Raw genomic sequence first — 25165 nt, forward strand, 5'->3', positions numbered from 1 at the left:
TATTTTTGTGTTTGTTTACTATGATCTTTTGTAGAGATATGTAAAACTGAAGACTATTTTTGCAAATGTTTATTAAAACGAGAAGCAGAATGGACTAAACAAAATAGGATTAATTATTAGGCCTAGTGCAAAATATAAATGTAACAAGTCTTCAGAATTCTTTTGTAGTAGGTTTACAAAAGAAGGATGCTCGATATTCAGTAGGGTGAAGAAATATATTAAATAGACTCCCACTGCTGTAGTTTAATACTTCGAACTCTTGAACTGATTCCCACCTACTCATCCATTCCATCTTGTATTAATCAAAGGGGCTTTTTATCTTTTTAAATTAGAGTATATCAGAGTACGTAAATATGTTTAAAAATCATCACTGAAAATTTCCTACTATAACATCTCTTAGCTTCAGATATACTCAATACACATAGAAATAAAAGTCAACCAATAACTCCTTATTCTTTCCCTCCTGTCTCTACAGTCTTTTATACCTCATAACAGCTCGGTCCTGTCGATTTGGATGAATGTGAGTAACATAGACCTCCACTATTGAAGACACCCACCAAAAAGAATTTGGGAAGAATATAGGGTGACAAAAAGGGGAGGAGAAAAAAGGGGGAAATTAAATGAACTATCAACCTTCTTCTCTTCTTGCTGGCAGACCTTTCTGCTTCCCAGGAATAGATATGGGAAGGCCTGGGGGAAAAACAGGAAAATTGGGGGGAAAAACAGGCTGTTGGTTTTTTCCCCCCTCATTTTTCCCCAAAGGTGTTTGGGAAAATATGAGGGGGGGACTGTTTTTTACCCAATTTTTCCAGTTTTTTCCAGGCTTTCCCATCTCTACCCAGGGACCCTCCGCAATGACTGGTATAATCATTGGATGCTAACATTCACAAATTACTATTATAGCTGTTATTTGCTATAATAGCTTCGTAATATAAGATTATGTCTTAGATCAGTGATGGCGATCCTTTTAGAGACCGAGTGCCCAAACTGCAACCCCAAACCCACTTATGTATTGTCGGGTGCCGGGTGGGTGTGGCCCATTGGGTGGGCGTGGCTGCGGTGGTAACGGCAGACTGGGTGGGACTAAAAGTTCAATCAATTCCAATTTTGCGAGATCTTTTTTTCCTGCGAGAAGTTGAAATTGATTGATTAAACCTTTTTTTTTTGCACACGGTTTTTATAAAACCCAGCTGAAGGCCTAGCGCGTGTGCCCACAGAGAGGGCTCTGTGTGCCATCTGTGGCACGCGTGCCATAGGTTCGCCACCATGGTCTTAGATTCTTCATAATCAAATAAATGAAATGTGAATTTCCCCTCTCCTACCTTCCTTAATAATGACATACTTACATTTTTCAGGTGGTGTTATTGTAATAGTTTGAGCAGTAAACTCTTCATCAAAGTATCTGGTGTCCGTCTCAGATGTCACTTGAGGTTTAAAAGGAGGAACAAGCTGAAGGTGTAGTAAAAGAAAAATGTTTATTAATAAATATGAACATTTTCAAATTAGAAGTAGGATTGTAAAAAGAGGGAAGAAATTGATTAATTTTATCCTACTAGTTAAGAACAGGTAACAGGGTAATTGAAACCCGAATGCCAACTAAGAAACTAGTTTGGCCAAGTCTTAGCCTAATGAATTTCTATTTTAGCGATTACAGAGAGGGAAAAAACAGTCTTACAAAAAAAGAATTCATAAATCACAAACAAGTCTTTACTTATTTGATAAGCATTTTATTCCCATTTTAAAGTAACCCATTATATTAAAAAGCTAAAATGAAAATACATCGATTAACATAAACATCACAACTTTAATCATCCATTTATTGAAATAAATGGCCTTAAACACACTGTACATTATATTCCAATTTTCACACATCACCCTTTCCCCTGCATGTATGTCTTGGTTTCTTAAACCTGTCTTCCACGATGACTAAAAAAAAGTTCCATGTGGTTTATAGAATCTGCTAGATGGCAAGGAGGTGATGGATAGTAGGGAGAAAGCAGAACTGCTTATTTCATTCTTTGCATCTGTCTTCATGCAAAAGGAAAAAATAGTTCAGCCTATCAAAAGCAGCACCATAGGGGACAGAATAGGAATGCAAGTCAAAGTAGGCAAGAAAATGATAAGAGAATACCTATCCACAGTAGTCCACAGCCTACTTCTTTGTAAGATAGAACAATGTAGATAGAAAGTACTACCACCAGATGGATTTGCAACTGGCTGACCAACTGCACTCAGTGGGTATTCCTCAATGGAAATATACCTACATGGAGAGAAGCCAGAGTGGGCTACCTCAAGGTTCTGTCTTATGTTCAGTGCTCTTCAACATCTTCATAAATGACAAGGGATAGATAGGGAACTCAGCAAATTTGCAGAAGACACCAAACTGGGGAAAACAGCTAATTCTTTAGATGGAAGACTCAAGATTTAGAAGGACCTGAACAGACTGGGCCCTATCCAACAATATGTAATTCAGTAGTGAGAAAATCAGGGTCCTACACATAGGCAAGAAAAAAAATGCACAGATCTAGAGTAGATGGTACCTGCTCAACAGTAGCAACTATGAGAGGGATCTAGGTGTCCTAGTAGACCACTTATGTATGAGCCCACAGTGTGCTGCTGATGCTGCCAAAAAAAAGCCAAAAAGGGATGGTTTAAAGATCAAGAGGGGGGTGTCCCTCTCTCGGAATTATGCCCACCTGGCTGCGAGCCCAGGGCAGGGGCGTGGCAGTTATTATTAGGGAGTCTTTGTCTGCGAGAGGCCACTGTCCCTCAGATAGGCGGGTGTGAGTCTCTCCTCCTGAAGTGGGGTCCTGGAGTTCAATTGGGCCTATTGATCACGTACTTGTCTCCTAGCTGCGTGTCATCGGCCCTGCCCAAGCTTCTCAACGTCTTGTCCGGGTTGGCGATTGAGTTCCCCAGGCTTATAGTTCTGGGGGACTTCAATCTACCTTCCGTGGGTGAAGCGTCTGAGTTGGCCTGGGAGTTCATGGCTTCCATGACGGCCATGGACCTGACTCAAATAATTCAGGACCCGACCCATAGTGGAGAGCACACACTCGACCTGGTTTTTATCTCTGGGCAGTGGATTAATGATCTAGGTAAGGGGGACTTAACCATCCAACCCCAGTCCTGGTCCGATCATTTCCTTCTCTGGCTAGACTTTCAGTTCGCCACCCCCTGCCGCTGGGAGGCGGAGCCGACCAGGTGATTCCACTCCAGGCGCCTGATGGACCCTGTAAGGTTCCAGACGGAGCTTGGGATAATTCCTGCTTCCCTTGCCCACGACTCGGCCGAGGCCCTAGTAGAAGCCTGGGAGAGGGCGGCTGCCGGGGCCCTGGATCGAGTTGTGCCTTTGCAGCCTCTGTCCTGGCGCAGTTCCCGGGTGGCCCCCTGGTTTACCAAGGGGCTTCGGGAGATGAAGTGCCGGAAAAGACGCCTTGAGAGCTGTTGGAGATCCAGCGGGTCCAAATCTGATCGAACACAGCTAAAAACTTATTTGAAGTCTTACCTAGTGGCGATGGAAGCAGCAAAGCGTGTTTACATTTTATCATTGTATTTACTAGTTTAATTCTTTTTAAATTTTCATTCTATGTTTGTTCTTTTTTAATTTTTATTGTTATGAGCCGCCCTGAGTCCTTAGGGAGAAGGGCGGCACATAAATGTAAGTAAGTAAGTAAATAAATAAATAAATAAATAAATAAATGTGAGGTGTCATTACCGTTTTATACTGCACTGGTGTGACCACACTTGGAATACAGAATCCCATTCTGATCACCACAATGCAAAATAGAGAGACTATAGAAACAGGGCAAAGAAGGGCAACAAAGCTGATAAAAGGTCTGGAGGCGAAGCCATATGATGAATGATTGAGGAAATTAGGTATGCCAGGTCTTACAAAGAGAAGGACTAGTCATGATATGATAGCAGTCTACCAGTACTTGAAGGCTGTCACAGAGAAGAAGTTGGTTTATTCTCCAAGGTACCTGAGGGCTGGACAAGAAGTAACAGGTGGAAGATCATTAAAGAGAGATCCAACCTACATAGAACTAAACTGAAAATTTCCTGACAGTGAGAACAATTAGTCAGTGGAACGGCTTACTTCCAGAAGATGTAAGTGCTCCATCATTGGAAGTTTTCAAGAGGAGTTTGGACAGCCATTTGTACAGAGTGGTACAGCTGAACAAGGTGTTTTACTAGAAGACCTCCAAGATCCCTTCCAACTCTTATTATTCCAAGTTTTAGATAATCATTTCAAACCTGAAAATCGTAACTTCTTTTTCTATATCTATATCTGTTCATCTATCCTTCCTTCTTTTCCTGAAAATCCAGAAAGTCAAGAAAGAAACTTAGCAGCTTTGCAAGGCTGGCACCTAACAGCAAAGAAGCTGAATCAGCATTAATCTGCCCTTTCGTATCAGGCTTTTTAGATCAAAGGTCCTTATAAACTAATTATTTTAGGCTTTTTTCTGTTTTGGATCAGTGTATCTGTAATTAGATCTTAATCAGACTTATATACTATATACAGGATTTATGATATACATTTTTTAGAAAACATTCATTAACTTAAAAACAAACTATTAAAACACTTTCTACATCAGCAAAATCAGACCAAAGAGGATATGCTCAGATGGTAGTTACTCTAATCTCAAAGTTCTGACATAGAAAAAGCAGAACTTTTGAATTAATTGGTGTTAGATAAAACAATAAATCTTAGTAATAGGTACAGAGTATTCAGGCAATTTTCTTCAGGGTAAGCAATGTTATAAAGCAGCAAAAAGTAGTAGTAAACAAAAAAGAAAATAAAGGCAGTTCATAAGAACACCATTCACCATATTCTTTTTTGCCTTTATACTCTTGCAAGCCAACCTTGCTTTCATGATGTCCTAAAGCTTTTTGTTCTTTATATTTCTTATCAGTGTAGGTGTAAAATAAATGAACTTATTTGATTATATTTTACATATCACTCATAAATTTCATTCAACAATGACTCTCATAACCATTTTCACTTCTTTGCACATTCATCCTCCACATCCCCTACTCCACATACATTACAAAATCTCCCCACTCCCAATTGTGCCAACGCCAGATGTGTGCTAGGGATGGGAGAGTTAAGTTTTATAGAAATAAATATACTGAATAAGAGCTATAGCAAAGGTCCCCAACCCTGAAGTACAGCCTGGTGCCAGGCCCTGGCCCATTTGGAACTCAGCTGCGCAAGTAGCAGGAGAATGCACAAAGCTGCATTTGAGTAAGCAGCATGCACACATGCAAAACCATCCCCTCCCTCCCCCCCCGACTCCACCACCAGTCTGCAGAGCTGGAAAAGTTGAGGACTGCTGAGCTAGACAGATTTTTAAAAGTCCTAGGTGAATGGTGGAGGTTTTTAGAACCTCTTTGCATGAGATCGTGGCAGTGAGGCTTTGTGCCATCATAGTAGTGGTGGCTCACGTCACAGAGGGCCTCTGAGGCAACTATACAAACCCTTTCCACAGTTCTCCTTTTTGACAAGAATTATGCAACCAGTCAGCAATTGGGCAGTGGAAAAGCAATAATGAAGCACCACTGATCAGCTATTCAGTAGATGGGAGAATTGAGCAGGAGTTGCTGCCATTTCACTGAGAAAATTTAATCGGTTCTGCAATGGTGGTAACACTGGTTTTATTCCTCCCTTGGGTAATAATAGCAGCATATCTGGCTGGAGTGTTTTCCTCTCCCCCTGAGTATTGTGCTGATAGCACCCCTATGCTGCCTGCCCTTTACATTCCAGAAGATGTCTGGAATATGCGTTGCAATGAGAACAGGAGCAGCAGGTGGCTGTTGGACTGCCAATCTGCATCCTGCAGCTGTCAAATGACTTACCATAGTGCAAGCAGCTATATTGCCGCAAACACCGCTATTATTTGATCTGGGGGGGGGGACTAGACTGTTTTCTTTTTTCCCCAACTTCCCCAACTGCTCCAGACTTCAGGACCTCCGGGATCTGGTGGTCCTGAAGTCATGTTGCATGTAGCACCATTATTTTGTGAGCTATACTAGTTCCTTTTAGGCTTCTGGATGCAATTCAAAGTGCTGATTATCACCTATAAAGTCCTTCACGGCACAGGGCCAGGTTATTTGTGTGACCATCTGTCACAATTATCTCTGTTCATCCTATGGAATCTGGCAGAATGGGCATGCTGTGGGACTTTTATAAGAAACAGTGTCACCTGGCAGGACCAGAAAGCACGCTTTCACTGTCACAACACTTGCCCTATGGAACGTTTTCCCCAAGATTTAGATGACCCCAATCCTGCTGTCCTGTTTCATGGGTCTGATAACCTTTAAAGCATAGAATAAGCCATCCAGACAATGAAACAACATGAATGAAATTGGCTTGGTTATTCTGTACTGGATGCTGTATTTTGTTTTTAACATTTGGGGTTTTTTTATGCTTTGATCTAACTATACGTTGCCCAAGATCTTTTTTGTGAGTGGAGCAGACATATAAATGAAAGAAATAAATATACATGTTTTTTCAGCAATTATTCTAGAGAATGCATTTTTTTTCTTACCCAGAGCCTTTTTGCTTTCATCATTCCACCAAGCTTTCTTTTTCATTCTTTCCATCAATGTAAATTCAAACATTTTTATGGTAGTCTAGACTCTAGAGGATAAGCAACTTCAACATTACCTTACATCCAGTTTCTATTCATTCTATTGAAAGATTGAATTATTTTTTAATGCTTTTTCAAATACAGCTCATATTTCCTCTTCCTGTCAAAGAGCTTTCACTCTAGTTTATTTAACCTTTTTCTTTTTTATGACAATTTTTTTCTCAAGTTCAACACTAAAAAAAATGATGTAAGTTTCTCATCATACTTGTATCCTTCAGTAATTCTCTTAAACTAACAACAGAAACAATCAGTTTAGATTCATTCATTAGCTTTGTGTACACATGCATCCATATGTTCAAGATAACATACATTAGTCAATCACCATTTTCATTCAGTCTGTCTCTGAATGACCCAATCTCTCTCTCTCTCTCTCTTTGCATTCTCTCATCTTGCCTCCCTCCCACCCATTCTTGTCATTTAACATAAAAACTTTTTCCCTAAGGTCACGTCTATTCCAATGTTGCACTCCTCCCCCTCCCCAAAGTGGACTCCCAGTTCTTTTATTATCTCCATTCATTGGAGTATAACACACAATTAGCACTAACCTATGAATTCTTACCTTCATATTTTCTGGTATACATTTTAATGTACTAATTTCATAACTTAACCTACATCTTTAATTCCATGCATACATTCTCTCTACAGATCAGATTATCTTGATTCAGATTGATTTCAGACTTCCCATCTAGTTTTTCCTTTAATTTTGAAAATCATACTCTTCACCATAAATTCACAGTCATCTGTAGGCCATGATTATTATCCAAAATATTGACTTCAATTGCCTGTCATAGTTTTCATTAATCAAAATGCTGTGATAAGAAATTAGAAAATGAACAAAAAATAGGTTAACTAGCTTAGGCATATTCATGCCACATTCAGCATTCACTGCTGATGTCTGGATACAAAAACCATCAGTTGTAGCCATTTTGATACTATGCCATAAGTACAACCAAAACCTAGTTTTGTCCCAGTCATGTTCACTCTAAAATTACTCAGTCGGTTGCTAGCATCCTACCAAACAAGAGTTACATGCATTATTCTGGTACACAGTGAATTTACAAATACAATAATACAATATTTGAAATAATCCATATTGTGAAAAATTGTAAAGTATAGACAACACATATTGCCATAAATTTTGAGGCTATTTTATTTTGCTGAAATCCAAGAAACTTCATTGAAGGCATAAAAGAATGCTACATTTTCCTCAACCTATATTAATGGATTAGGAATTTAGAATTTAATCTTTTTTATAATTGACTTGAGTACTTGTTTGAAAAAAGCATGACACATATTTAACATACATTTTACCTTAAATCTAAACAATGTGTAATTCAATATAATGTATTAATATTTGAGAAACTCAGACATCTTATATGTGAATACTTAATATGAGTGTGATTTGGACTAAAATTGAACAGCTCCAAATTCTGTCTATAAAATTAGAGTTTAATTGTTAGATTGCTACACACACACAAAACCATAATCTTTTCACGGCTGCAATACATAATGTCAAAAGTTTGCAGATTAATTTTCTACATATGTGAATGTACAGCTGAGAATTTAGAACTAATTCATCATTTTTAAACAGAAAAAACCCTAATATTTATAATAGAAAATTATGAGAAATATGAGTTGAACCAGAAGCAAAATACACATCTTTTATAATTCATGACATGAATCCAGTTCCTAGTAGAAGTGAATAGTATAACATATTTTCACTAGCAGTTTTAGTATCACAAGTTTACCGCAGACTGGTTTTATTTGTGTAATAAGTTCACATGTGCACACTGCACTCACCTAGCAAAAATACTGGATGTTAGACAGACGTACACTGTATAGACATGAATATTAAGTATTAAATACTTTCAAATAATAGCAAAGGCACTTAGACTTATATACCACTCGATAGTGTTTTACAGCACACTCAGGGCAGTTTACAGAGTCAGCATATTGCCCCAAACAAACTGGGTTCTCATTTTACTGACCTTGGAAGGATGGAAGGCCTAGTCAACCTTGAGTTGGTCAGGATTGAATTTATGGCTGTGGACAGAGTTTTTTAGCCGACAATACTGTATTCTAACCAGTGTGCCACTATAATTAAAATTATCCTGAATTTTATTTTCCCTTTTACTCATTTATTTATCAAAAAAGCTTCTGTTATTAATTTTTGTAAATGTTTTTAAGATGCAATTTTAGAATATTCTTTTTTTACTTTCACAAACTTAGCACCTGGAGATTGAGAAAATGTTAATAAATTTACTCTTCTATTTTGAATAGTGTGATTTTTTTTTTGAATTGCATAAAATAGCTGACGTTTGCTAATTAGCTTCATTATTTATTTGCTGTCAGCATTCATGTACTGTTCCAGTAGTATCCAACTCTACAGCAAGTTGCAAACTGCCACAGAAAACGTGTTATGTTTATATTTGCTAAATTGTTTTCTCAATACCAAATAAATATCAGTGAAAAAGCATTTTCCCTTCCCTTTAGTTTTTAAAAAAGAAGTTTGAAACTATGTGATAAATCAATACAATTTGACATAAATTTTCCCCATTGTTTTAATTTATAATTCATCAATCTTTAATAATACAACCCTCTAAACACTCACCAAATAATAAGCTCCACCAAACATAGTTTGATTTCTAGAAAAATATGCAGAGGATTCTGCTGCAAATTATTAAATTGTGTTAATCTCAATGTATACACTGTTAATTCAGTGATCTTAGAAAATATTCAACATAATTTGGAACTAGGAAAATATTTGTAATTATTTTAAAATCTATATGCTGCCCAACATCAAACAACTGAGGGCAGTTCACAAATAAAAACACTAAAAACAAGATAAAATAAACAAAATAAACAAAACTGAAGAATAAAATATGGTAAAGATGACAAAAAGATAGTAATTAAAAAAATGAACTCACACAATACAAAGTTGAAAGGGCTTCACTCACTCTCACCAAAGATATTTGGCCCCAAAACCCGAGAAAGATATGTAGAATTAAGGTAAAGGTAAAGGTTCCCCCGCACATGCGTGCTAGTCGTTTCCAACTCTAGGGGCCGGTGTTCATCTCCGTTTCAAAGCCGAAGAGCCAGCGTTTGTCCAAGGACGTCTCCGTGGTCATGTGGCCGGCATGACTAGATGCCAAAGGCGCACAGAACGCTTTTACCTTCCCACTGTAGTGGTCCCTATTTTTCTACTTGCATTTTTACGTGCTTTCGAACTGCTAGGTTGGCAGAAGCTGGGACGAGTAACAGGCACTCACTCTGTTACGCGGCACTCGGGATTTGACCCGCCAAACTGCTGAACTTCTGATCGACAAGCTCAGCATTCTAACCCACTGAGCCACCATGTCCCTTATGTAGAATTACTTCTAAGCAATTTCCTTTATTGTTCCTCAGCTATAGACAAAAATCTAACTAATATTCTTTCCCAAACCTAGATTAAGGGACAATAATAATAATAATAATAATAATAATAATAATAATAATAATAATGATGATGATGATGATGATGATGATGATGATGATGAAGAAGAAGAAGAAGAAGAAGAAGAAGAAGAAGAAGAAGAAGAAGAAGAAGAAGAAGAAGAAGAGGAAGAGGAAGAGGAAGAAGAAGAATTTGGAAGGGACCTTGGAGGTCATCTAGTCCAACCCCCTGCTCAGGCAGGAAACCCTATACCATTTCAGGCAAATGGCTGTCCAGTCTTTTCTTAAAAACCTCCAGTGTTGGAGCATTCACCACCTCTGGAGGCAGGTTGTTCCACTGGTTAATTGTTCTAACTGTCAGGAAGTTTCTCCTTAGTTCTAGGTTGCTTCTCTCCTTGATGTTTGAAAATCTTTTAAAAATAGATTTTCAAAGAAACATATTTAAGCAATATTAAAATGCTGTGACACTGTAAAGTTTCAGTATGTTAAAAATTACCTGAGGACGCTTAACACTCCCTCCAACCCAAATTTTGAAGCAATACTAATAGCCCAGACAAGAATTCCTTCTTCAATGTGACATAGTACCTCAAGACTTAAACTAAGTTATAGATTAGGCTTATAAAGCCCAAAGGAAAGATGAGTAAAAAAAGTTGTAAGCTACTGACAGGAAAGCTACACAAAGTGATCATCTGAATCTTCTGCTTGGCACACTGAAGCAAGATAGTTCATTTCAGCAACTATCCCAATGGAAATGCTTTCACTGTCCCTAAGAAAAAGTTCCAAAATGGCCACAAAAAGACTTCAAATATCACAGATACCTCAAGACTGTGCACACACACACACACACACACACACACACACACACACGCACGGATAGAGACCAGATGACATATGTGACCCAATTTTTAAGATATACTGGGGGGGTTGTTGTTTGCTAGTTTGCTATCTTTTACCTGATATGCATTTACTTGATATACATTTGTTATATTTCAAATAAGGTATATTCTCTTTGGGATTTCTTAGGGATTCTGTTTTATCTGATATAAACCTACCTTTTTATCATATACATCTTGCCAATTTATTCCAACAAAGAAGCTGTGTCGCATAATTTCTTTAGCATCATCTGGTCCTCCACCAAGACTATTGGGGGAAGAGTGTAAATAATACAATTCTTATTAGTAAAAAAAGAAAAGAGGGAAAAAATTACCCAGAGACCCATGTGATCCCTAAAAAAAATTTAAAATTATTCCATGAAATAACTTGAGATTTAATAAGTAAGCCATTTCATAATTAAAAACACAAATTTCAAGTTGGAGAATTTGTTTTGAAAAATTAACAATGCATATATTATTGTATGCCTTCCTTAATACAATTTGGAACTCATGTACTTTCACTTGCAGTTATTAAAATTTGCTATCTAAATTAATTGGATTGTAAATACAGGAATGCTCATACAGATTTTAATCCTAAAGCAAAAACTGAATTTTGCATGAGACAAATGCACATTAGAAAGTTTTCTGCACTTTCTGTTCCTTTTACTTCAAGTGAGACCCCACCTGTGTGATAGAGCCAATCTGATGGTATTGTTGATGGTTATTTTATGATTTTTGGATCCTATGTTTTTTTATTTTATATTATTTGTTTTATTTTTTTGTAAATCACCCAGCATCATGTATGTGAGATCGGCAGCTATTGAGTTTGAGTTTTATTTGATTTATATACCGCCCTTCTCCTTGGTAGGGACTCAGGGCGGTTCACAGGGCATATATAAAAAAGACGATACAAAAATTAAAAAAGATTAAACCCATGCCCAATTAAAACAGTAATACAAATTTAAAAACAATTAAAAACCCATAATCCCCCATCAGGCCAGACCAGCTATTTCAAACAGGTGGGTCTTCAGGCCCCGACGGAAAGTTCGGAGGTCTGGTGCCATCCGGAGCTCCACCGGCAGTTGGTTCCATAATGCCGGAGCGCCCACAGAGAAGGCCCTCCCCCTGGGGGCCACCAGTCGGCATTCCCTGACTGGCGGCACCCTGAGGAGGCCCTCTCTGTGGGAACGCACAGGGCGGAGGGGAATCGATGCCGGCAGCAGGTGGTCCCTGAGGTATCCCGGACCCATGCCATGTAGGGACTTAAAGATCGTAACCAACACCTTGAACCTCACCCGAAAGACAACTGGTAACCAATGCAGCTCGCGGAGCAAAGGTGTAACATGGGAGTACCGGGAAACTCCCAAGACAACTCTCGCGGCCGCATTCTGTACCAGTTGGAGCCTCCGAGTGGTCTTCAAGGGAAGCCCCATGTAGAGAGCATTACAGTAGTCAAGGCGAGAGGTCACGAGCGCATGAGTGACCGTACACAGGGCATCCCGGTTCAGATAGGGCCGCAACTGGCGCACCAGGCGAACCTGGGCGAAAGCCCCCCTAGTCACGGCCACTATATGATCTTCCAGGGTAAGCCGTGAATCTAGGAGGACTCCCAAGTTGCGAGCCCTATCCACGGGGGGTAAGAGCTCACCCCCCATAGAAAGAGATGGAACATTTTGAATGTCCCGGGATGCCGGAATGCACAGCCACTCAGTCTTGTCAGGGTTGAGCTGAAGTCTGTTCCTCCCCATCCAGACCCGAACCGCCTCCAGGCAACGGGACATCACGGCGAGGGCATCACTGGGGTGGTTTGGGGTCGAAAAGAAAAGTTGGGTATCATCGGCATACTGATGATACCCAACTCCAAAACCACGAATGATCTCACCCAGCGGTTTCATATAGATGTTGAACAGGAGAGGCGAGAGAACCGACCCCTGAGGAACTCCACAAACGAGAGACCTAGGGGCCGATCTCTGCCCCCCTGCCAACACCGACTGCGAGCGTCCCAGGAGATAGGAGGAGAACCACTGAAGAACTGTGCCTCCCACTCCCAATCCCCTGAGACGCCGCAGCAAGATACCATGGTCGATGGTATCGAAAGCCGCTGAGAGGTCTAATAGGACTAGGACAGAGGAATATCCCCTATCCCACGCCCTCCAGAGATCATTCACCAGAGCGACCAATGCCGTCTCCGTGCTGTACCCGGGCCTGAAACCCGATTGGTAGGGGTCCAGATAATCCGCTTCATCCAGGACCAGAGGGAGCTGATGCGCCACCACACTCTCAACAACCTTCGCAAGAAAGCGAAGGTTGGAGACTGGACGAAAGTTGTTCAAAACAGCTGGGTCCAGGGCAGGCTTCTTGAGGAGAGGTCTCACCACCGCCTCCTTCAAGACGGTGGGGAAATAACCCTCACTCAAAGAAGCAGATATAACCGCCTGGAGCCAGCCTCGTGTCCTCTCCCTAGCTGCATAAACCAGCCAGGAAGGGCACGGGTCCAACAAACATGTGGAGGAGCTCAGCCTCCCCATAATCCTGTCCACTTCATCAGGGGTCACAGAATCAAACTCTTCCCAGATAACATTGACAAGACCGCCCGTGTCCTGATCGCCTGACTCTGCCCAGCTGGAGTCCAAACCGGTCCGAATCCGAGCGATTTTATCCGACAGATGTTGACTAAATTCCTCGGCACGACCCTGCAAGGGATCCTCCCTCACCTCCTGATTAAGAAGTGAGCGAGTCACCCTAAACAAGGCGGCCGGGCGATTATCTGCGGACGCGATGAGGGTGGAGAAGTAATTACACCTCGCCACCCTCATCGCTGCGAGATAAGACCTAATATAGGTTCTTAACCGCAACCGGTCGGGTTCGGATCGGCTAGACCTCCAGCAGCTCTCTAGGCCCCGTTTCCGACGCTTCATCTCCCGGAGCTCCGCAGAAAACCATGGAGCTCGCTGGGATCTGCGCCGGGTCAGGGGCCGCAAGGGTACAACCCGGTCAAGTGCCTCAGTGGCTGCCCTTTCCCAGGCTTCCACTAAGGCATCAGCCGAGCTGTGAGCAGTGGAGGCAGGTGGGGACCCCAGCGCCGCTTGGAATCTATCAGGATCCATTAAGCGTCTGGGGCGGTACCATCTAATTGGCTCCGTACCCCCACGGCGGGGGCTGGCAAAACGGAAGACCAGCCGCAGGAGATGATGATCGGTCCATGACAGGGGCATAATAAATGGAGAGCCCCCACCTAGATCATCCAACCACCGTCTAGATAAAAAAATCAGGTCAAGGGTGTGGCCTCCCTCATGAGTTGGCTCTGAAATTACTTGCGTCAGGTCCATGGCCGCCATGGAAGCCATGAACTCCCGAGCTAGCTCAGATGAACCTCCCAGGGATGGTAGATTGAAGTCTCCCAAAACTATAAGTTTGGGAAACTCAACCACCAAACCCGAGAGGATATCGAGCAGCTCGGGCAGGGCTGCCGCTGTGCGACTAGGCGAAATGTACACCAGCAGCAAGCCCAACTGCGCCCCAGGACCAAATCTCATAAAGAGAGACTCACACCCGACTATCTGAAGAACGGTGGTCTCCCGCGGACATAAGGTCTCCCTAATAGTAACCGCCACTCCCCCACCCCTACCTTGAGCTCGTGGCCGATGTAGCACCCGGAAGCCTGGTGGGCAGAGGTCAACCAAAGGGACCCCACCCTCTGGGCCCAACCAAGTCTCCGTGATGCAAGCCAGGTCCGCATGCTCACCCTCAACTAAATCCCTAACGAGGGGAGCTTTATTAACCACGGACCTGGCATTCAGGTACACCAGCCGGAGCTCAGGAGGCTGCACATCCTCGCTCCCGGCACCTCGGGGAAAAACCAGAGGGTCGGAGCGCCTCACCGCTTGTAGACAGCGGAGACGGCCCTCCCGGTAACATTAATTAATCAAAGTAATAACATCTGAAAGTGTTGTAAGATAAAAGACACAATTCAGGAAACTTAGATCCCAGGAATTATCCCTTAGTGCTTCTATCAGTCACACTGTTTATCAAAACAACTTGAACACATTTCCAATCTTGAGAAAGTGATATTTTACACTATGGCTTGGTATAATTTTCCCATTTTGTTTCTAAATATCGCTACCATACTTTCTGATTTTGTTAAAAAAACTATTTCTACTGGGTTTTTTTCAGTTTTCTATACATTTTTAAATAATGCTATAATTTTAGTAATGTTACATTACAATTTCCCTGCTTACATTTAAAGATAACCAAACTTATTCAGAATTAGCTTTTTCATTTTTTTCTGCTTCATACAATAAGACTATCTTGCTTACCTCACTATAAATATTCTCCTTTGACCATAAACATATTCAGGCTATAGCTCCCTTTTAATTCTTTTAATGTCTAACACTTTTCAAATGTTTGTATATGTTTGTGTTCCTTTTTCTCTTTCACATTTACTCTTTTTCTTTGAATGTAGTTTATATATTTTTTCATAAAATCTATTTAAAATTATATATTTTGAGCATTTTTATGCTACTTTAGTCTGCAAAGAGGAACAAGGTGAGCATGTAATGAGCAATGTACCACAAAGTTGCAATGCAAACTTCTCCCCTTGTATCATGGCATCATAAAGCATGTTTCATCATATTAGTATTATGATTAGGGTTATGACTTCAATTATGGCATGCAGCAACCTAAAGAAACACACTGTGTGTTTATGTGTATAAACATATAAATTAAAATATAGGTGTCTGTGACCATTTTCTAAGGAATATGAATAAAATGTAGCAAATTCTGCATTTGCTTCCATGCAACTACTGAGATATGCCTTTTCCTGAGATCATTAGTGTCAAACCTAGGAAAAGACAAATTTACAGAATTACAGAGAGGTGCTATGTTATACCCTTACATTCCATAGTACTGCTGTCTATTAAATTAAACTGCAGAACTTGTTGATTCAAACAAGACAACTGAATTTACAAGGAGAGGAAGAGTGCCCAACTAGAGTTATGACACCATGAAGTTTTTTCTCCTAAATTCCTAAATTACTCATAGGAAGTAATTTGATAAGTGAAGAGCTGTTATTTTCTCCGAAACTCTATAGCAGGTTACAATTTGTTTCAGAAAAATATGGGCGACTTCTATGGTTCATCATTGTAATCTCAATCCAAAAGCATTAATACCTCTTTTTGAGTTTTGAGAGCCAATAGCAGACCTACAATCTTAATAATTATATCCCATTATTTGCAGTGATCCCAGAGAATATTATTACCAACTAATCACTTTTTATACCTAATTTATTATATTTAGAAATGTAATATATAATTCAAATACTGAAAAGTCCAGTATTCACTAACTAAGCACTATTTTAGTTCTTAAGAGATATTACCTCTTCAGTTATAAACTTTGCTGCTTCTGATCCTATAAAAAGTCCATAGTTCAACAGAGAGAAGTTATCAGTTATTTAATTCCTGTTCACTGTGGGGAAAAGAGCGTCATGTTGCTTAAACAGGAATTTTTTTAAAAGCAATTAAAAAATTAAAAGCAATTCCCATTTCATTTCATTCTTTTTCATTCCCTTGTATATTTTAATATCTAACTGTTATACTTTAAACTTACCGTTTATTTGGATCTTTTATCAGGAGACCTGAAAGCAATGATTTTGCATCAGATGAGAGAGTTCGAGGAAATTTTATATCTTCCATTAGAATGAGTTCAAAAAGTTTTTCATGATCCTGGTTGTAGAACGGCAATCTGCCGCACATCATTTCATACATGACAACACCAAGGCCCCACCAATCCACTGCACGACCATAATCGTTGTCTTCCAAAACCTAAAATAGTAATATCAAGACATTAACACTTAGACACATATATATTTACTGACAGATTATTTCTGAAATAATTATCCTTTAAAAGAGAACATTATGATAGTTTTCTAACGAACAGGAAACAAACGATAGTATTATATTTAGTCTTTGTTTAAACAAGGCAACATCCTCCATTTCGAGGTCATTACCCTTGTAGGTAAACACAGATGTACATTATTTAAAAGCTAACTTTTGAGCATCTGCTTTAAAAGTATCAATTTTGTGCCTTGAGCTCTACTGTTTTATCTATTAAAATCAAGGATTCAATTCAGCAGAGTGGAGCACAGTCCTGGTCATAAAGTATTTCATTTTTCCATCTTCCACTTTGGAAGCACTGATGTGGTTGCAAAAGTTCTGGAGATACCACAGGGAGTACAATATATTCTACTTGCTATGGCATTGTTATGACAAAAATTAATGCTCCAAGGCAGCGTTTTAAAACCTTGACAACTTTTAAGCTCTGTGTAGACTTCAACTCACAGAATTCTTCAGCCAGAATGTTGTCTGAGGGATTTTGGGAATTGGAGACCACACTGCTTAAGTTGCTAAGGTTGAGAAACACTGCCCTAAGAGTTAAACAACATATAAGGAATAGGTTTGGTTTAATGTTTGTCTTTCAATCAACAGTGGAAAGCAGCACATAGAACATTCTTTTCTATTATTCAAAACAATTCTCTGAGGAAGCTTGGACAGAGGGAGTGATTGGCCAAAGCCATCCAGTGAACTTCCTTGGCAAAAGATAAGACTACAACCAGGCTATCTTACAGCTTAACGACTACATGACACTATTTTTTAATTATTATGGTTAGTTGTATAATCAGCCAGATGCTTAGACTGGATCTGGCATTTTTATCCACCTTTCGAATTCTTCCCAAGGATCTGGGATAGACAAATGTTATTTGTTAAATGTATCATTACAGGATATAAACTGTACCAAGTAACGTTGCAATCTGTAATTAAGTGATGGTAATTCTGTCAATGACAAAAGTCGTCAAGCAGTATGCCAGATTTTGGGGGATTGCACCCAAAGCACCTATGACTATTGATACTAACTTTGTTCTCTTTTGCCACTGCCGTTTTACTTCTATTTGCAGGTCTTTGTATTTTCTGATTTTCTCCAATTCTTTTCTCTTCTATTACGCTGTCTTCAGGTACTGCAACATCCACTATACAGACATATTTTTTTCTTATCAATAATTGTTAACTCTTGAGTGTTATGTAGCAGGTGCTTATTATTATGGTTGGTTGCACTTTCAAGCAGACGTTTAGGCTGTATTTGGCCTTTTTGTCCATCTACTGAGTCCTTCCCAGACCCCTGGGATAGATAAATATTGTTAATTTAATAATATTATTGCAGAATGTAAGCTGTATCAACTAAAATAGCTTTTTGCAAGTGACTGGTGGGGATTTTATCAATGTCGATGGTGTTCAAGTGATGCTCCAGATGTCTTGGCATTCTTTTCAAGGTTAAATTTGTTTAATTTTGTTTGATACTACTTTTGTTTTCTTTTGCCAAAGGCATTCTACTTCTATTTGCAGGTCTTTGTGTTTTGTGATATTTTTTTCTATATTCTTTTCTCTACTATTCTGCTGTCTGCAGGTATTGCAATCTCCACTATCCAGACTTTTAAAAAATCTTTCTTATCAATAATAGTTAAGTCTGGGGTGTTATGTGGCAGATGCTTGTCCGTTTGAATTCTAAAATCCCGGAGAACTTTAGTTTCTTTGTTATCTATTAGTTTGTCTGTTTTGTGGTCCCACTAGTTCTTGCTTGCAGACAAGTGATATTTCTTGCAGATATTCCAATGCACCGTTATGGGTACTTTTGTCATGCCATTGTTGTTGTTGTTCTTGCTGTTATAATTAGGACTGCTGGAACAAAGAAAATATTCCTATATTTTTTCCAGTACCATATAATATGATACAATTGTATACATCATTGTATAATAAATCCCTTCATTGTTAAGGTACACCTGTAAATTTATTGAATGGCACTAAGATGAAACAGAGAAATATTTCTTCATATATAGGGATTATGCCTATAATCAAATCCTACATCTGTCTAAATAAATGGTGTACTAGTATGTATATCAATTACGTTTAGAATTTATTTGTATAGAAATAAAAACAGTATTTCAGAGGTTTTCTGCTTGTTTTAATAATCAATGCGATAAAGTACTATTTTGCAGTGTTGAAAACAATAGACAGTAATGCAGAACCATTGTTGTGCATTAAATTATACTTGCCCAATAAGTATATTAACGCTATATAAACCATTTTGGGCCTATTACATTTAATTGACACTAAACTGATTAAACAAAATTTAGTTGATCATATAAAAATAATTTGAACTATTTCAGTTTATACATGAATAAAAGTGTCAGCGTGGTGAAAAGCAAACTTTGTTATTGTTACATTATTCACATATCTATAGTAACATACTTAGAATGGAGATCCCCTTTTGCATTAAAAGAAGGAAAAATATACCTGGTAAAATATGAAGTGTCTGAGGCTTTTTTTAAAAGTATATTTAATAAAACCTAACATTTACTTTGAGGGCACCATCAATAAAATATCTAATGAAACAGATCTAGAAACCTTTGAATAATTTAGACAAAATATGTCACTTCAATTCAACCTTACCATATCAAGGTGGGATTTATCAGTTGTTATAATAAATATATTTTCTATAAATTAGGATACTTCAATAAATTTCAAAGATTTAAAAACAACAGTTGACAAAAGTCATGGTTTCCAGTTATTAGATTATTTGATTGTTTTAACCTAAAGCATGATTTTACTCACATAACGTCTTGCAACAGACAGAACTATTTTATGTTTTCAAGAAAAATATACAGCATCATGTTTCTCTTTTCCAATTTATTCATTTTGATTTTTACTGTGAATGTTATGTTTCATATCATTGAGTATAGTGAGCTTATTTTGGACGGTGTTAAACCACAACTGAGAAAGAGTTTGTTGTAATGGTTAAGGCATCAGGCTAGAAACCAGGAAACAGTGAATTCTAGACCTGCCTTAGGCACAAAGCTGGCTGAGTGACATTGAGCCAGTCACTTTCTCTCAGCCCCAGGAAGGAAACAATGACAAACTTCTTCCCAAAAAACTGGCTAAGAAAACTTCAAGGACTTCTCCAGGCCATCTCTAAGAACCAGACGATTCCAGAATAAGCACACAAACTTGAGCTCAAGCATAATTTTACTTCTGATGGGAGCAACAAGTTCTGAACATTTTATTTCCACTGTAAACAATCTCAACACATACAATACAGCGGACATATGGATAAAAATGAACTGTTCTGAAATGTGACTGTATCGAATTGCAACTGACAACTGTTGGATTAACTTTGGGACACTACTAATAGCATTTAGTATAGCATTTTAGGCTTATATACTGCTCCATAGCACTTTATAACACTCTGGGAGGTTTACAGTGTTGGAGCATTATTTGTATATTGCCCCCAAACAATCTGGATGCTCATTTTACCATCCTGGAAAGATAGATAGCCCCATCATGATCAAACTCCAGGCTGTGAGCAGAGTTTGCCTGCAATCCTATATTTTTAACCACTGCCCCATCAGGACTCTAATGAAACTGACCCATCAAAATATTCTTGGGGAGAAGGTGCATGTTTCTTTCTATCTATCCATCCTTTTTTACTTTAATAAAACATTATCATCAAAATACTTCATGTTATTAATTAATTAATTTATTTATTTATTGATGGGATTTATATCCTGCCCTATCTCCCGAAGGACTCAGGGCGGCTAACAACAAAACATATAATAAGTACAGAAATCAAGATAAAAATGAAATTGAGAACATCAGTGCAATAAATTAAAATTAGAGAATTTAAAAAATGAATTAAAAATACTAAATATAAATTAATTAAAATGCCTGTCAGTCTAGGTCAGCCTGGTGGAACAGGTGTGTTTTGAGGCCGCGGCGAAAGGATTGGAGGTTTTGGGCCATCCGAAGCTCAGGGGGGAGCTGATTCCATAGGGTTGGCGCTCCCACAGAGAAGGCCCTCCCCCTGGGGGTCGCCAGCCGACATTGCCTAGCTGACGGTACCCTGAGGAGACCTTCTCTGTGTGAGCGTACTGGACAATGGGAATTTGTTCCCGGCAGCAGATGGTCCTGCAAGTATCCCGGACCTAAGCCATGTAGGGCTTTAAAGGTAAGTACCAGCACCTTAAATCTCACCCGGAGGGGGCGAGGGATGTCTTTTATTTTATCCGTATGTTTTAAAATAAATTTCTCTGATTGATCACTGACTACATTATACAGCCCTGATGGACTGTCTTTTCAATAGTTGTGCCTTTTCAAATAAACTGGGACTGGAACATCAAAGACTACTATTTAAAAACAAAATCAAGGGTGGATGTGAACTCCTTTCACTGGTTGTGCTCAAGTAGAGGCTGGCAGCCATCTGTCAGACATGTTTAATTTAGAGTCCTATACTGAGCAGGAGACTGGACTTGATGGCCTAAATGGCCCTTTCCAATTATGCAAAAAAAAACTTTACATAACGGACAGAAGCTGTTTCAGAAATTTAATGAGATTACTAAGAGAACATGAATAGTTTTAGGCACATAGTTAAATATAAAACTGAGTAGCAATTTTAAATCTAGCTTTGAAGTATTATAAAAACTGTACTTCAGGAAAACCGAAAAATAAAAATTATTTACTTTCTGAGAGGCTCCCACCATCCAGCTAAATATTATTTTATTGAACAGTGATACAAAAATAAACTCCAAAGTTAATTGTTACTAAGTAATGAGTTCTTACTTTCAAGAATGTTTGCATATAAACCCATTCTTTTATATTAGGCTTTAATATAAATAAGATAGAATATTGACAGTGAAAGTCATTTAATCAAAATTACCATTATATGAAAATAATTACCAATCAATTGTTCTGTATATTCTTACTTGGCATTCAAATAATTTTTATTTTTATACTATTACCAAAGTACATTTTCTAGGATTCCAAAACCACCTTATTCAACCTTTCCCATCTGTCACCATCTGTTTCTTTTTAGCATGTACTTTTTGTGTGATCACATAAGCATGTGAAAAATAACTAATATTCATATGATTATCTGTTCATGCATTTGAGGACTGGACATAATGAAGCTGAAATGCCAAAAATGTACTTAACACTTCAAGTGTTGTATATTTATGTCAGCAACATTTTATTTTAAAATTATTGTACATTTAGAGGGATGAATAATGCTACAGAAATGCAGCCATTGCAAGAAAACAGCACAATAGTTGACTGTGCTTTCAGTGTAAATAAGGTTAATTTTTTTCATAGTGCTCACAGAGTCCTCTAATAGGAGATAAATTCTATAATTGCCTAGCTCAGCAATGAAGATTCATTAGAAAATCCCAAATCCCAAAATTATTACTAATTTTGACACGCAAGAAGAAATAAAATAGTTCAACTGGGGAAACTTCTAGGGAAGAAATGGTGAACTGAAGATGGTTTTGCTAAAAGTGGATCCAACAACTATTACAAATAGTTAATGGTGATAGACTGGGAGTCATTAATAACGAGAGAAATTTTTCAAGGAAACTCACTCTGCAAGAAAATTGCATAGATTGACTATAAAGAACAGCATGACAAAGTAGCAATAACAGAGCACTGGAATATCTGCAAGAAATACCACTTGCCTGCAAGCAAGAACTAGTGGGGCCCCAAAGAGACAAAGTAATAGAAACTGAAGCAGCTAAAATACTCTGGGACTTTAGAATTCAAACAGATAAGCATCTGCCACATAACACCCCAGACTTCAAAATTGTTGGTAAGAAAGACAAAAAAGTCTGGATAGTGGAGATTGCAATACCTGTAGACAGCAGAATAGTAGAGAAAGAATTGAGAAAATCACAAAATACAAATAGAAGTAAAATGTCAAATAAGCAAGGCTATGGAGATACAACTGGAGAGACCACATCCTCAAGATAGCTAGTTTTCTGTCTTTGTTTACTGGCACCAAATGACTTAGAGTAGAAGATATGCCCTGAACTGCTCACAGAGATAGATAATGAATTTGAAAACAATAGCATCAGTTCTTTTATCCATTTTAACTTTTGGGGGAGGAGTACTTCATCTGACTTTCGTCATGCATCCACGGTTACTTTAAGCAATGGTAGGCAGCTCTTGTAGGCTGAAAGTCTTCGAACTGTGAGCCACTGAGTTTCTCTTTTTTTTAATCAGGCTTCACACTAAAGCACAAAAATAAATCACTAATTTACAAACACTGACATCTTAGCTCAACCTTTTGGCTTGATTTGACAAAAGATTCACAAACATGACTAGAACAGAATCTTTACTGCAGATAAGAATGAAACTTGTTCTCACCAGTCAGTCATACCCTTTATCTGAGATTCGAACCTGGGCTGATTATATATTAGTCAGTTGTTTTAACTTCCTGAGCCACAGGTTCTTTCTCTCTTTTATTAGCTAGAAGGCAAGGGAAATATGTGTTAAGAATTTGTCAAGGCTTTTTGAATGCACCTTGCTAATTAACTCTTTCTTTCCTGCTTTGGCCTGACTCAAGGCTTATCCACAGGATATAGTCAACTTATGACAGCTCATTATTTGTGTAAATTATTCAAATTGCTGATAAATTCAAAAAGCCTTGACAATTTTTTTTTAAATTTTAATTCCATTTATATCCCGCCCTTCTCCGAAGACTCAGGGCGGCTTACAAGCTTAGCAGTAGCCTTCATTCTATGTATATGCCTGCTTATTAGGGCTTTCACACACCCCCAAGCGGCATTATTACAAAGTCAGCTTAATTGCCCCCAACAATCTGGGTCCTCATTTTACCTACCTCGGAAGGATGGAAGGCTGAGTCAACCTTGAGCCTGATGGGATGCGAACCTGCACTAATTGCAGGCAGCTGGTGTTACTTAAGGAGGCATTAGCCCACTGCTCCACCAAGGCTCTTATTCTTAACACATATTTCCCTTGCCTTCTAGCTAATAAAAAAGAGAAAGAACCTGTGGCCCAGGAAGTTAAAACAACTGCCTAATATATAATCAGCCCAGGTTCGAATCTCAGATAAAGGGTATGGCTGACTGATGAGAACATAAGAAGTTCGAAATGATCATCTCAGCCTCCCAAATTCTTTATCAGCAGTTTGAATAATTTACACAAATAATGAGCTGTCATAAGTTGACTATATCCTGTGGATAAGCCTTGAGTCAGGCCAAAGCAGGAAAGAAAGAGTTAATTAGCAAGGTGCATTCAAAAAGCCTTGACAAATTCTTAACACACACACACACACACACACACACACACACACACACAAAATGCTTGTTAACTATTTAGATTACCTTGCTAGGCCCCAAACATGGGACAAATCTTTATGTCCTGTTTCAGCCTAACCGAAGGCCATCGACAGGCAGTAGTCACACCGGTGACAGCTCATATTTGTGTAAATTTTTTGGTTTGCTAACAAACCAAAACATATCAGTCTCCCTTTAATTCTTTGTTAGCAAACCAAAAAATTTACACACACACACACACACACACACACACACACACACACAGGTTTAAATTCTAGGCATCTTCCTTCCATCCTCCTCAATTAATGGAAAATAGTAAGTCATTTTGGAACCTTGACAATTGTGGTAACTTTATATTAAATAAACAGGCAACTGCTTATACCTGCCTTGTCAGCTTCAGGCATTAAAGCACCTCATTTGCTAAGTGTTTTAGTAAGTTACATAGCTGAAGGAGGATACCAAAAAGATGGCAGCTACAGAGGGATTGGTACTAAGGAAGGCTCTATTGGCAAAACTGCAGTTTTTGGTATCAAAACAAAGTGATTAATGTACAAAACAGAATCAATGAGAGAATAAACATGTCTTTTAATTATACTATGGTTGATGCCACCATAGTATAATTTCCTTTCCTGTTATTTTATGAATAACTTGTAAGACAAAACTGTTATATAAACAGTTCCAGCTTATAATTGCAAGATGGGCAGAAATGAGATGGGCATAGACCAAAATGCAGGTTCTCATGAACCAAAGATATATTCTGGCCCCAAGATGGGAAGAGACAGTAGTCTGTGTTATGGTAGTGGTAGTCCAAAGACCAATATAAAGGCTTCTTTTCTCTTCAGTAAAACAACTTATCTATGAGAACTTGAGCTTGACTCTCTTCATCTAGCTCCTAAGAGCAAGTTTTATTTTCTAGAGTGAGATTTATTGCCAAACTCTCAATGAAGCTCTGCCAACAAGAACCTCATTGCCCATCTGTCTTACTGAGTGGTTCCCCATTAAAATCCTCATCTGTAGAAGAATTCACAAAGAAAAATGGA

General features: G+C 38.7%; 1 protein-coding gene across 20 annotated transcripts in view; it reads right to left on the minus strand.

The window, feature by feature from the left end:
* AKT3 (AKT serine/threonine kinase 3) overlaps positions 1–25165 on the minus strand; it is a 175680-nt gene that overhangs the window by 25809 nt on the left and 124706 nt on the right. For all 20 annotated transcript variants that reach the window (XR_014024902.1, XR_014024903.1, XR_014024904.1 and 17 more), the window contains 3 exons: positions 16562–16776; positions 11138–11225; positions 1347–1449 (listed from right to left, as the gene is read on the minus strand). Coding sequence is in view for 11 of the 20 variants with exons in the window: in XM_081315977.1 (XP_081172103.1) it covers positions 1347–1449; positions 11138–11225; positions 16562–16776 (406 nt within the window). In the remaining 9 variants the exon portion in view is untranslated. The remainder of the gene's footprint in view (positions 1–1346; positions 1450–11137; positions 11226–16561; positions 16777–25165) is intronic.

The sequence above is a fragment of the Vipera berus genome, assembly GCF_964194415.1.
Source record: "Vipera berus genome assembly, chromosome: 1".
NCBI classification, from domain to species: Eukaryota; Metazoa; Chordata; class Lepidosauria; order Squamata; family Viperidae; genus Vipera; species Vipera berus.